We start from the raw sequence: 14,321 nt of genomic DNA on the forward strand, positions 1-14,321 counted from the left end.
TAGCCTCATATCATAACCATATATTTCTTTCCAATATCTACTAGGTATCTCAAAATTTAAATGTCCAAAACTTAACTTTATTAACATTTTTCCAGGCTCAGTCTCCAGTTGATCGATGATTTGCCTTTCTCACACTCAACCCTCCTTCCCCTCCACTGCCCACATCAAATCAATCACCAAAGCTTGATGGTTTTTAAAAAAATTATTTCAAATCTTCCCAAGTATACACTGAAGTTTTAGAAATTAAACATTTAGTAGATACAACTGAAAATAATATATATCTAGGGGTGTAAGTAACATAACAAATACTGAAGTATGAAATACTAATATACAATATTTTAATTGTAGTAAAATACACAAAACATAAAAGTTACCATTTTAACCATTTTTAAGTGTACAGTTGAGCACTAATACTAATGTGCTGTCATCAACACCATCTATCTCAAGAACTGTTTCATCTTGTAAAACTAAAAACTCTGTACCCATTAACCAATAACCCTCCCCCCCCCAAACTCCCTATTCCCCATATCCCATGGCAACCACCATTCTACTCTCTGTCTCTATGCATTTGACTATTCTTGATACATCATATAAGTGGAATCTTACAGTTATTTGTCCTTTTGCTGCTGGCTTATTTCATTTAGTGTAATGTATTTGAGGTCCATCCATGTTGTAGCAAGTGTCAGAATTTCCTTCCTTTTTAAGGCGGAATAATATCCCACTGTATGTATATACCTTATTTATCTGCATTGCAAATATTTTATCCCAGTTTGTGGCATGTCTTTTTCACATTTAAATATTATTTATTTTTAACAAAAAGGCATTGCTGGGACTTCCGGCAAGATGGAGGAATAGGTGGACGCACTGTACCTCCTCGCACAACCAAGATTAGAACAACAATAACTTACAGATAGAATAACACCCAGAACTGATAGAGGATTTATCTGAATGGAAGTCGGACAGCCAAGAAGTTGAAGTAGACCCGTACATCCAGACTGGTAGGAGAAGACGAGCTGGGTGGGCATGGGGCTGGCGCAGGTCTGCAGCGCATGGAGGTCGGGGAAAATTTGGTGCGAAATCCGCGCAACAGCCATCCTGGGCTCAAGAACGCAGCGGTGATCCCTGAGTACGAAAGCTGCGGCTGGCGGACCCAGTGAGGCAGCAATTGTGGACCAGGGCAGAGCTTGCAGCCCAGGATCCCAGAGAAGGGTTTGAGCCCAGGAGAATGGAACTACCGCCATTGTTCCCTCCCGTCCTGCTCCCGCCCCCGCCCCCACATATAATGTTACAATCTAGCGACTGGGGTGCCCAGCTCTGGTGAACACCTAAGGCTCCGCCCCCCACTGGAACAAGAGCGACCAGACAGGAAAAATAAAAGAAGAGACAGGGAAAGACATGTTTCCAACAGAACAGATCAGTCCCCCAGGACTCATCCTTTTGAGCGACCAAGAAATAGCCAATCTATCAGATGCACAGTTCAAAACACTGGTGATCGGAAAGCTCACGGAATTGGTTGATTTTGGGCGCAAATTAGATGAAAAGATGCAGGTTACCATAAAAGAGATGCAGGAAGATACACGGAGGAGAGCCAATAGTGAAAGAAAGGAATCTGAGTCTCAAAACAATATAGTGGACCAGAAGGAAGATAGAATCAACCAAGCAGGAAAGCATGATGAAATAAGAATTCAAAAAAATGAGGAAAAGCTTAAGAGCATCCAGGACACCTTTAAACGTGCCAACATCTGAATTATAGGGGTACCAGAAGGGGAAGGGGAAAAGCAACAAATTGAGCATGTATTTGAACAAATAATAAAGGAGAACTTCCCCAATCTGGCTAAGGGAACAGTCTTCCAAGAAATCCAAGAAGCTCAGAGAGCCCCAAAGAAGTTGGACCCAAGAAGAAACACACCAAGGCACATCATAATTACATTAGCCAAGGTAAAAATGAAGGAGAGAATCCTAGAAGCAGCAAGAGATAAGGGGACAGTAACAAAGGAGTTTCCATCAGACTGTCAGCTGATTTCTCAAAAGAGACCTTACAGGCAAGAAGGGGCTGGAAAGAAATATTCCAAGTCATGAAAGACAAGGACCTCCATCCCAGATTGCTCTATCCAGCAAAGCTTTCATTCAGAATGGAAGGGCAGATAAAGTGCTTCTCAGATAAGGTCAAGTTAAAGGAGTTCATCATCACCAAGCCCTTATTATATGAAATGTTAAAGGGACTTATCTAAAAAAAGAAGATAAAGAAAAGACATGTATAGTAAAAGGACAGCAAACTCACAATTATTAACAACCACACCTAAAGCAAAACCAAAAGAAACTAAGTAAACAACTAGAACAGGAACAGAACCACAGAAATGGAGGGCACATGGAGGGTTAGCAACAGGGTGGTGGGAGGAGGAGAGAGGGGGAAAAGGTATAGAATGTAGGTTGAAAATAGATAGGGGGAGGGCAAGAATAGTATGGGAAATGTAGAAGCTAAAGAACTCATAAGTTCTTGAACTAAAGGGGGGGGAATGGACATGAACTAAAGGGGGGGAATGTGGGTGGGAGAGGGGGTCAGGGTAGAGGGGAGAGAAGGGGGAAATGGGACAACTGTAATAGCATAATCAATAAAATATATTAAAAAAAGGCATTGCTGATGTCATGCAGTCGACTTTATTAGTCTTTTCCTTTATGGCTTGTGCTTTTTTTTTTTTTTTGCATTAAGAAACTCTTCTTTGATTGATAAATCAAGTGTTTCTAAATGTTAACATCTGGGAAATTTGGGCAAAGGATATATGGGAATTCTTTGTACCATATTTGCAACTTTTTGTCAATATTCAAATTATCTCAAAAAGTTTTTAAATTGTTTCCTATCTTAAAATCATAAAAATACTTTTCTGTATTTTTTTCTAAATGTTTATGGTTTGCCTTTCACACTTAAGTCTTCAATCTATTTGGAACTGATTTTTGAGTATGGTGTGAAGTAGAGGGTCAAACTGTACCTTCTCTCTATTGTCTGATGGTCCTAGCACCAGACAGTGATTACAAAGTACATCTGTGGTATAGTGCTTGGACATTAGAGGTCCTTATATGGCCCTTTTCAGGTTTTCATGGACAGGCTGAGATATTTATCAAGTCTCTGTTTTGTTGTCATTTGAAAACCAAACTTGTCTCCGCAACACTTGGCAGTGGCTGAAATTTCTGCTCAGCTTTTGCTTTTTCCTGGACAGCCAAGGATCTGAGGGAAATTATAAGCAGACTTCAGAGCTCCCCCTTCCTAGAATTTTCCCCCTTAATTTCCAGCCACTCTGGCAGCCTGGACCTTTATTTCATCTTTGTGCTGAGATTTTGTTTCGGTGTTAACCCCCATGTGCCTCAGGAACAGAGAAGTGCCTTCAGGTAAAAAGCTGGATAAACATGGTATATGCCTGGTTTGCCCCCTTCTTTCAAGGACTGTGTCCCCTATCCCTCCTCCAGTTCTGCCTGTTTTTTTGTTTTTTTTAATTGCATTCTAGACTTTCAGTAAGAGGTTTTCGGATAGATGTCCAAGGCTAGTAAATGTTATTGGCAGGAGTATTAGTTAGACATAAGCTCTTCTAGTCTAGAAACCAGAACTCTCTCACATGTAAATTTTCATTATTCCTTTTTAGTGTAGTGCAAGTCAAACAGGCGAAGAAGAGTTTGCCAACCCTGAAACAGGTTTGAAATATGAAGACCCTGGCATTTTAGAGGTGATGGCAGGGGAATTAGACACTGCTGTTCAATGAATACTTGCTAGTTGTTTAATAATGTTTTTTTTTTAAATTTAAAAAAAATCTCTTAACCCAGGGCTAGCGTTTGGCCTTCAAACTACTTGCTGGTTTGAGGATGTCCAGGATCCCCTCATCCATCTGATTCATTATCATAAAAAGAAACATGTTGGGCTCTGGAAGAGATTGACTGACTGCACATCAAAGTTGTCTTCTCCTTCAGGGCAGAAAGCCTTGTATCTAACCGGGTCTCTGTGACTAGTTCCTGCCACATTTTTTCTCTTTCCCTCTTGTCTTTCTAGTAAATAATGCCAGAGTCATCTCTTTTCTTTCACCAGGGTCATTTAAAAAGACATGTTGATGATGGTAGAGCCACAACATGGAAACAGCCTGGATTTTTAACTGACTATATGGAGTGAAACGTCCCTGCTGACTGATATTTGACTGTGACATGGTCAAGAAAGTAATCTTTGTGTCAAGTGACTTAAGGTTTGGATTTTTTAAAACAGCAGTTATTGCTACTTATGCTAATAAATTTACACAGGTAATACCATTATTATTGGTAAAGATATGACTAGAAACTAGTCCCCAATTTCCTTTGTTGATTAATAAATATAATTCTATTCATTGTAATTTACAAGGGGGACCCCCCCAAAACAGAATTATTGCTGGAATGGGAGCCCCTCGTAGTACAGGCTTCCCCAATAGGTAAGTGTTCTAGGAACCCACCTGTATCAGTGTACCAGCTGGTATTGTTGTGAGAGGCTGTGTTTGCCTTCAGTGAATTTTTTTGGAAGACTCTTACAATGCATTCGCCCATTTCATGATGGGTGACTTACAAGCTCACCTGCCAAAATGCACTGAGTGTTCAGCAGTTTTTAACCAAAAATGGCATGCCCCTGTACTCTGCCTATCCAATTCACCTGATCTCACTCTGAGCAACTTCTTTTTTTGTTTCCCCAGATGAAAAAAGTCCTCAAAGGGAAATGTTTTTCCAATGTGTAAGAGGTAAAACAAAAAACAGCCGAAGCACTAAAAGGCATCAAAATCAACAAGTTCAAAAACTGTTTGAGTGGTGGAAAAAAGTCTCAATAGGTGTACTATTGATATCAAACTGAGAGTACTTTGAAGGTGTCTGAAGTTGAAACATAGAAGAATACACATTTTTTTAAATAAATAAATTCTGGTTTTGGGGGTTCCCCTTGTATGTTATTATATTAATGCACTCACAAAAATGATAACAATTAAAGCATGTCATTTAATAAATAGGAAAACAGTAACTTACCTAGAGATCGAATGCCTTTTTGTTCAAGAAAACTGTTTAAAATAGTTGTATTAAGATTTAATATAAATCCCAGTGCTGGTGTAAGTTTCCAGAAGCCATCCTATGAAGTTCAGAAAACAAATTTAAGCAACATTCTTGAAATTTCATCACATAAGAAGTTATGGGATAAATATGTTTCCAATTATTTCAATTCAGCTTAAGATATTTCAATTCAGCCCTGGCTGGTGTAGCTCAGTGGATTGAGCGCGGGCTGGGAACCAAAGTGTCCCAGGTTCGATTCCCAGCCAGGGTACATGCACGGGTTGCAGGCCAGAACCCCCAGCAACCGCACATTGATGTTTCTCTCTCTCTCTCTCTCTCTCTCTCTCATCTCCCTCCCTTCCCTCTCTAAAAATAAATAAATAAAATCTTAAAAAAAAAGATAATTCAGTCTAAAATTTTTATTACTGTAAAATCAAAGTATTATTGGTAATCTCATAGATACTATAAACATTTAGTATCTGGTATCATTTATAAAAAGTCTGAAAAAGGCTCATGTGTAAACATTTTTAAAAATGATATATCTTTTCTTCTAATATAGATTTGTTTCTCAAAACAATGTTCCTCAAACTTTTAAATAACATGATTTCTTTGTTAAACATTTAAAAATGTGTGCTTATGAAACCTGAAATATGAAAATGACTGTTTTTACTAAGTATAAAATTATGTTGAATATACTCTTTAAAACCACTTCCTTGTACTCACTGTCCCGTCCAATGCAGCCAAGAGTCACTGCTTTTCAGGCTGACCTTTGTCATATGCTGACGAGAGTGAGGTAAGCTTCTACATGGGGATCCTAAGCTTAAAGTAGACAGACTCTGGGTCCCAGCTGAACTCATACAGGGAGCAGAAAAGAGTGTGATATCATAGGCAAGTTCACATATTAAAGCACTAGGTGTCAAATACAAGGCCTGTGGGCCGCTCCACCTTGTTTTATCTGGCCCGGCACCTTGTTTCTACCTGGTGGCAGTACCAAACTCTGGCTTAACAGTTAAGGAGTGGTTACATTTACGCAGTCCTAAAATTACATTTGGCCCTTTGAAGGTAACCACAAGGCTGATATGGCCCCCGGTGAAAATGAGTTTGACATCCCTGTATTAAAGGATCTATGTCCATAATTTGAAAAATACCTGCAGTGATAATATGTGCCAACCAGTACCAAACAAGTACCAGGTGGTATTTTATCTTGCCAGCCGCTCCTTATAAAGGTATTATTACTATGCCCACTTTGCAGATTGAGGATACTGAGGCACAGAAAAGTTAAGGCACTTGTCCCAAGTCACACCACTAACAAGTGGCATAGCCAGGATACAGCCCCAACAGTCTGGCTCCAGGGTCCAGCAGTGGCCACCCATTCTGCTTTTGTGTGCATCTTTCTGGGTAAGGGCAGCTGGGCAGCTGTTATTATCTTGTTTAAACCTCAAACCACAATATGAAGTAGACACTATTATCATCCCCCTTATATGGATAAAGAAACTGAGGCTGAAAAAGATTATCTGACTTGCCCCAAATCACCAAGCAGCAAGGCTGGGACTCAAACTTAGTCTTATACTAAATAAGTTGCTGTTACTACTAAACTACTTTACATCAAAACAAATAATTACAGCAAGTCCCTTAACTCACTGTGTACTGGTCATACATAGTTCAATGACCAGCTACTTTGAATAGTATTGTTCTCAACTATGAAGCAAATTAACTACAGATGTAGGAGAAATAAGACTAATACCTCAGTTTGCAGACTGAAGAGTTCAGACGCAGCCATAAAATTCTTCCAGCTTTCTTTGCCGCCTGTGTCATCCTCCCTGTTTACCATCAGAAAGCTCCTTCTTCTTACATCAGATTTTTCTACCGTTTTTAAAAACCTACTTGCCAGAAACCGTGGTGTTTTATCACTTTTTGTTTCAGAAGAACTTAAGTCAGCCAAATATGTATCTGGGAGAGAATCTGATAATGCAGTTCTCACAGAAATATTTGATGGAGAAGTCCCAAATGCTGGAAAAGCCCTAAATGATGGAGAAGGCTCATGGGGAACAAGGCCAGTTTGATGTATTGGCGGCTTGTAACTGGTGCTCAGGGGAACTGGGGAATTTGGAAACTGAAAAGGAGAACAACAAGGAAGAAGCTGAAAGCCAGACCCTCTGGTTGAACCGGGGGGAGAAAGTCTAGGAGGAGAGAACAAATGATTCTGCTGCAGGGGAAAGTCCAAGTCAAGGGAACTATCAGTAGAAGGGCAGAACTGAGGTTCTTCTGACATTTTAGGTACATAAGACTCTCTGCAGCTAAACAGGCTACCTGAGACATCAGAACCAGTAAAAGATCCAAAAGGTGGGTTCTGGGAAGGCAGGCTAGGAGGAGAACCCACCTTGAGGGAAATGCCAGTACAATCGCCTATCTCGAGGCCTTGGTCATTCTTAGCTGGACCAAATGGTTTGGGACTAGCAAAAGTACCAAAAAGAGGGCTTGGAGGAAGTAAGCTGAGAGGACGGAGGGAAGCAGGATAAATAGGGGAAGCAGCTAGGAAACTGGTTGAACCTGGGGCAGCAAAAGAGTTGGAAACAGCCACTTTTGGTGAAATGACTTTTGTAAATACTGGCTTAATTCCTGAGTGCTCAAATGAATCTATCTGACTTAAATCCAATGGCATTTCCATATCTCTACATTCCACATTGAGTGTTAAAGGTTTTTCTGGTAGGTGGGAACCTAAGCTAAACACTTCAAAACCTTCAGAAATTCCCAGCTTAGATGATTTATGTTTTTTTTTAGTCAGACATTTAAGTTGCAGTTCTTCGTGCCATTCAGAGGATGCTGAAAGAACCTGCCCAGAAGAAAAAAATATGTCAGGTAGATCAATGGAACAGAATAGAGAGCCCAGAAGGAAACCCATGTCTCTATGGTCAATTGATACTCAACAAAGGGGACAGAAACATAAAAGGAGTAAAAATAGTATCTTGAACAAATGGTGTTGGGAGATTTGGATAGCTACATGGAAAAAATGAAACTAGACCACCAACTTACACCATACACAAAAATGAACTCAAGATGGATAAAAGACTTAAATATAAGTCACAACACCATAAAAGTTCTACAGGATAACATAGGCAGGAAAATCTCAGACATTCCACACAGCAATATTTTCACCAACATGTCTCCTAGAGCAAGGGACATAAAGGAAAGAATACACAAATGGGACTTCAAATTAAAAAGCTTCTGCACAGCTAAAGAAAACACCAGCAAAATGAAAAGGGAACCAACTGTATGGGAGAATGTATTTGCCAATGATACATCAGAAAAGGGTTTGATTTCCAAAATATAAAAAGAACTCACATAACTCCAAGAAGACGAAAACTCAATTAAAAAATGGACAAAAGACTTGAACAGACAGTTCTCGAAGGAGGACATACAGAGGGCCCAGAGACATATGAAAAGATGCTCAGCATCACCAGCTATCAGAGAGATGCAAATTAAAACCACAATGAGATACCACATCACAGTGTTCAGAATGGCCATCAGAAACAAATCAACAAACAACAAGTGTTGGAGAAGATGTGGGGAAAAGGGAACCCTAGTGCACTGTCCCCTTTTGGGAATGTTCCCTGTGGGAATGCAGCCTGGTGCAGCCACTGTGGAAAACAATATGGAATTTCTCAAAACTAACAATGGATCTTCCTTTTGATCTGGCAATTCCACTGCTGGGATTATACCCTAAGGATCCTGAAACACCAATTCAAAAGAACCTATGCACTCCAATGTTCATAGCAGCACAATTTACAAGAGTCAAGTGCTGGAAGCAACCTAAGTGCCCATCAGTGAGTGAGTGGATCAAAAAACTGTGGTATATTTACACGATGGAATACTATACAGCAGAGAGAAAAAAAAAGGAGCTCCTACCCTTTGCAACAGCATGGGTGGAACTGAAGAGCATTATGTTAAGTGAAATAAGCCAGGCAGTGAGGGACAAATACCATATGGTCTCACCTGTAAGTGGAAACTAAATAGCAAAACAAACAAGCAAGCAAAATATAAACAGACACACTGACAACAAAAACAAAAACGAGCTAAGCGAAAAACTAGAACAAGAATAGAATCACAGAAATGGAGATCAAATGGAGGTTATCAGGGCGAGGGGGGTGGGATGGGGGAAAAGGTCCAGGGAATAAGTAGCATAAATGGTATGTACAAAATACACAGGGGGAGGTGAAGAATAGTATAAGAAATGTAGAAACCAAAGAACTTATATGTAAGACCTATGACATAAACTAAGGTGGGGGGGGTTGGGGGACTGTGGGTGGGAGGAGGAATGTAGGGCAGAGAGGATTAAAGGAGGAAAATGGGACAACTATAATAGCATAATCAATAAAATATATTTTAAAAAAGAATCAACCAATTTATGCATAAATAAGTGGAAATACAAATCAGTATTTCTCTTTCTATCAATCCCCTTCTCTAGCTGTAAAGTCAAGAAATAAAAACTTTAAATAGCTACCCATTTTAATTGTTTTAATGTTCAAAAAACTTCCTTTGGATCTGTTTTGTGTGATCTACCAGGTGTTATTTGATTATGGTGTTTTTTAAATGTCTATTTTTTGACTCTACCCTGCTGAAAATTGCTTGAGTTTCAAGTAAGGAAAAGTGAAATCACAAACAATTTGAAATTGTTTTTTTGACAAACTTAAGCTAACAATAAAAACTATCCTAAAAAAATATACAGAAGGCAAACTGGGAAACAAATTTGCAACTCATATCACAAAGGGCTTCCATTTGTCTAATAAATATTTTGGGTGTCACAACTAGTGTATTTGTTATCTTAGATGACTATTTTTCATCATCAGAGGTTCAGTTTGGGTCTTTTTTATCTTCTATATCTCTAGTTAACATGTTCTGCCTTCTTGAACATATAGGGTATATTTATAATAGCTGTTTTAATATCCTTGTCTACTACCTCTATTATATCTTAATTTCTGGGTTTGTTTTTATTGCTTGGTTTTTCTCCTCATTATGGGTCATCTTCTCACTTCTTTGCCTGCCTGATAATTGTTAAATGAATGCTAAACATGTGAATTTTACACTGTTGAGATGCTGAAAATTTTTAAAAATCCCTTTACATAGTCTTAAGCTTGGTTCTGGTACATTGTTCAGTTATTTGGAAATAATTTGATCCTTTTGAGTCTTGCTTTTAAAGTGGGACGGAAATAGCTTTAGTCTAGATCAGAGGTGTCAAACTCATTTTCACTGGGGGCCACATTAGCTTCATGGTTGCCTTCAAAGGGCCAAATGTAGAGCTCCAAATGAATTGACACTTCTGGTCTAGATCTTTTGGTAAAGTGCTTCAACTATGGCAACAGCTTTCTGGGTGCTCCTTTGGAGATCTTTCCACAGTCTCTGCAAATGTAAACTGTTTCTGACCCTGCATGAGCTCCACAATGATTGTTCTACCTGCTTCTTTCGGGTGGCTCTTTCTCTGGCCTTGGTTTTTCCTCACACATATACTGATCTGGACTCAGCAAGAGCTAGAAAGGAACCTGATACAGGTCTTTGGAGCTCATTCTGTGTGGTTCTCTCCTCTCCAGTACTTCACCTCCTAACTTGAGGCATCTTGGCCTTGCTGATCCTAACTCTGTCCTCCTAATTTAGAGGCCTACCAGGCTGTGTTTGGGTCCACCATCCTTGGGCTACTGGCTGAGGACTCTGCCCAGGCAGTGAGCTAACAATCTAGCACTCAGCCTTGTTTGTTTCCATCTCTGAGGGAATCACTGCTCTGCTCTGTCTGAAACCACTGGTTCAAATATCCAGTGGTTTTGTCCAGTTAAATATATTTTGCCACATATATTTTTGGTTGTTTAAGGTAGGAGAACACATCCAGTTCCTAAATGCATGCTGTTATTCCATCACAGTTAGTAGCAGAGATTATTTAAAATTTAAAATGCAGCCCTGGATGTTATGGCTGAGTGGATTGAGTGCCCACCTGAGAACCGAAAGGTCTTAGGTTTGATTCCTAGTTAGAGCACATGCCTGGGCTGTGGGCTGGGGCCCCAGCTGGGGGCATGCGGGAGGCAGCTGATTGATGTTTTTTCTCTCCCTTTCTCCCTCCCTTCCCCCTCTCTAAAAATAAATAAATAAAACCTTAAAAAATAAAATTTAAGAAGCACATATCCTCTGGCCTTTGTAGTCTGCTTTTAGAAATATCTCCTACAAATACACTAAAATACATGAGAAGTAACACATGTGCAAAGTTATTCCTATAGCACTGTTATAGACAGGAAATAAATTTAATGTCCATGGACAAAGGACTTAGCTAAATAAATTCTAGCACATCCCTATGATGTAGTGTCATCAGCCATAAAAATAAGGAAGCTGCTCTTCAATATATCTCCAAGGTACTGATTAAAAACTGTATAGAACAGTATGAATAGTATATATATTGTATATAGTACAAACAGGTGATAAAATTGACTTTTAGCTCATATATGCATGTGCTCTCCTGAAAAGATTTCACAAGGACCCAGTAACCATGGGTACTCTGGGGAGGGAACTGGGTGAATGCAGACATTGGGGAAAATTCCTTTTCTCTCCTTCTGGGCTGTTTGGATTTTGAACCATGTAACTATGCAAGAAATAATTTTAATAAATTAACAAAAATAAGGTTATATCCCAGCACAATTCTTCAACTGACCAAAATTACTTTCTTCCTCTCCTCCAAGTTTCCAATCTTTAACCACCATCATCTACAAGGGACAAGGCAGGCCCTTAGGAGAGAGAATGCTGAAATACAGGGCTAGAAGAGTTCTAATTTCTTTTTTTTTTTTAATATTTTATTTATTTATTTTTAGAGAGGGAAGGGAGGGAAAGAGAGAGAGAGAGAGAAACATCAATGTGTGGTTGCTGGGGGTTATGGCCTGCAACCCAGGAATGTACCCTGGCTGGGAATCGAACCTGGGACACTGGTTCCCAGCCCGCGCTCAATCCACTGAGCTACGCCAGCCAGGAGAAGAGTTCTAATTTCATTCATAACACTTGATTTGTTGCTAACAAGAGTTGAAGTATTGAAGTTTTTAATAATTTACTTTAAAAATGAGACCAGAAGTTGTTTTTATAAACTCTTTGCCTTTCCTTTGGCCAGGGCCCTTCCAAGTCCTGTTGTCTGGCTGCCTGGTACTGATCTGACCTGAAGTCATTCCAAATAGAAGTCTTTCTTAGTCACATTTGTTTTTAAAGATTTTACTTAATTTTAGAGAGAGGGGAAGGCAGGAAGAAAAGAAGAGAGACAAATATCTATGTGCAAGAGAAACAACGATCGGTTGCCTCTCCCATGACCCCAATCTGAGACCTGGCTCACAACCCAGGCATATGCCCTGACCAGGAATTAAACTGGTGACCTTTTGGTTTGCAGGATGATGCTCAATCCACTGAGAAACACCATTCAGGTGCTGTGTCACATTTTGGTAAGTAAAATAATTCAGAGGGATAGTCACAGAGGCTTGAATATTTTGCTAAATTTGATGGTTTATTCAGAAAAATTATTGTAGCTAAAATAAATGATCAAGTCATCAATTTAATTTGTAATCTTCATCCTATAGGTTTAGATATGGAAGTATTTGTAAATTTTCATCTTATAGGTTTAGATATGGAAGTAGTAAGGTCCAAAGCATTTAGCATAGAGAATATTGTCAATAATGTAATAACTATATATGATGTCAGTGGGTCCTGGACTTATGGGGTAATCATTTTGCAAATTATCTAAATGTGTAATCACTATTTTATACACATAATATTGTATGTCAACTGTAATTGAAAAGATTTTAAATTATTTTTAAAAAGTGCAAAGTATTTGCAAAATTAGTATGAAATAATTGATCGCACTGTAGTAAAACCCAAATGAAGTTAGAACCAATTTTGAAACTAAATTTAAAAATTTTACAAACAATATACATGTACTATGAGAATACCAGAAAACACAGGTAGACACAAAGAAGAAAATAAAAATCACACAGACTCTTATATCCAATGTCTGTTTGGCATATATCTCTTCAGGTATTTTCAGTGTGTTTGATACATATTTAAAATAAATATACATTTTCAAGGACCCATTTTGACAATAGGCTGTCTTGACGGAAGAACAGTAGTTGATTATGAGTTGTACATCAGATGATTTTTACAAAATATGGCACTCAAACGGCCCCTTGTGGGAGTAACAGAGTACAGAGTCACCATCCCTCAGCATGGTACCTTTCCTGTCTTTTGAAAATTCCTGAGCCACATCCCTGAGGTGGAATCTGGAAGTCTCAGAATGACAGTTGTAGCCTCATACTGATGCTTTCAACACACACAGTAACTGTGTGTAAGGCTGCTAGGCCACCCTCTGTTTGCTTCAGCTTACCATTGTGATCAACACACACACACACACATCTTCTACCTTACCAAACTCCCTCAAACACTTTGTCTTTTCCTAAAGTGTATTTATATTTTGGGTGGGCAATCCATGCCTATGGTACAAGGTTCAAAGTATTGAAAAGGGTACACTGCAGTGAACAAGCCCCCACAAAACCTACTGGCCACCTGCAGACCACCCTGGATGAGAGTTCTGTCACAGCACCTAGTGTCTCTCCCCAGAAATGGTAAACATTCAGACATTTTAAAATAAGAACATAAACAAATAAGCAAAAAAATGTCCATTCTTTAATTTTTGTTTTTCCACAGGGAGTAGCATGTTATTCACAATGTTCTCTATCTTGCTTTCCCTGCTTACCATTTCATAGGGAATCTTCCCATAACAGCACATGAAGATGCCTCACTCTTTTTAAGGGCTGTGTAGATGTACTACATTGCACAGAGGCTGCACTGACTTCCTGTGCCCTCAGCTTGTAGGTGGGTGCCTGTTTCAATACCCTTGCTAATGACAATGAGAGCTCACATTTACTCAGTATCAAACGAGGACCAGGCCTGCTTTACTGGCCCTACATGCATTAATTCCTGCACCCTTCACAACAACCGTGTGGCAGGTTTTCTTACTACTTTCAATCATCTCCCTTTCTGATCTTTGCCAACCTAACAGATGAAAAAATAGACCTCATTGCAGTTTTAATTTGCATTTCTCTTAGCCATAATGAAACTGAGCATTTTCTCTTATGTTTGAGAGCCACAATATTTCCTTATTCATGATCAAACCCTTTGCCTGTTTTTCACTTAGATGACTGATCTTGTTCTTAATTCATGGGAGCTATTTATCTATTAAGGAAATCAATCTGTCTCTGGTAGAAGTTTTTTTC

General features: G+C 39.1%; 1 protein-coding gene across 1 annotated transcript in view; it reads right to left on the minus strand.

Annotated features, from left to right (window-relative positions):
- PARP4 (poly(ADP-ribose) polymerase family member 4) overlaps window positions 1-14,321 on the minus strand; it is a 124,276-nt gene that overhangs the window by 6,636 nt on the left and 103,319 nt on the right. The window contains exons 31-32 of the mRNA XM_045844759.1: window positions 6,785-7,873; window positions 5,020-5,119 (exon numbers count right to left, since the gene is read on the minus strand). Of these exons, the coding sequence (XP_045700715.1) occupies window positions 5,020-5,119; window positions 6,785-7,873 (1,189 nt within the window). The remainder of the gene's footprint in view (window positions 1-5,019; window positions 5,120-6,784; window positions 7,874-14,321) is intronic.

This window comes from Phyllostomus hastatus, unplaced genomic scaffold (assembly GCF_019186645.2).
Source record: "Phyllostomus hastatus isolate PE091 unplaced genomic scaffold, TTU_PhHast_1.1 phas_contig_41, whole genome shotgun sequence".
In the NCBI taxonomy this organism is placed as follows: Eukaryota; Metazoa; Chordata; class Mammalia; order Chiroptera; family Phyllostomidae; genus Phyllostomus; species Phyllostomus hastatus.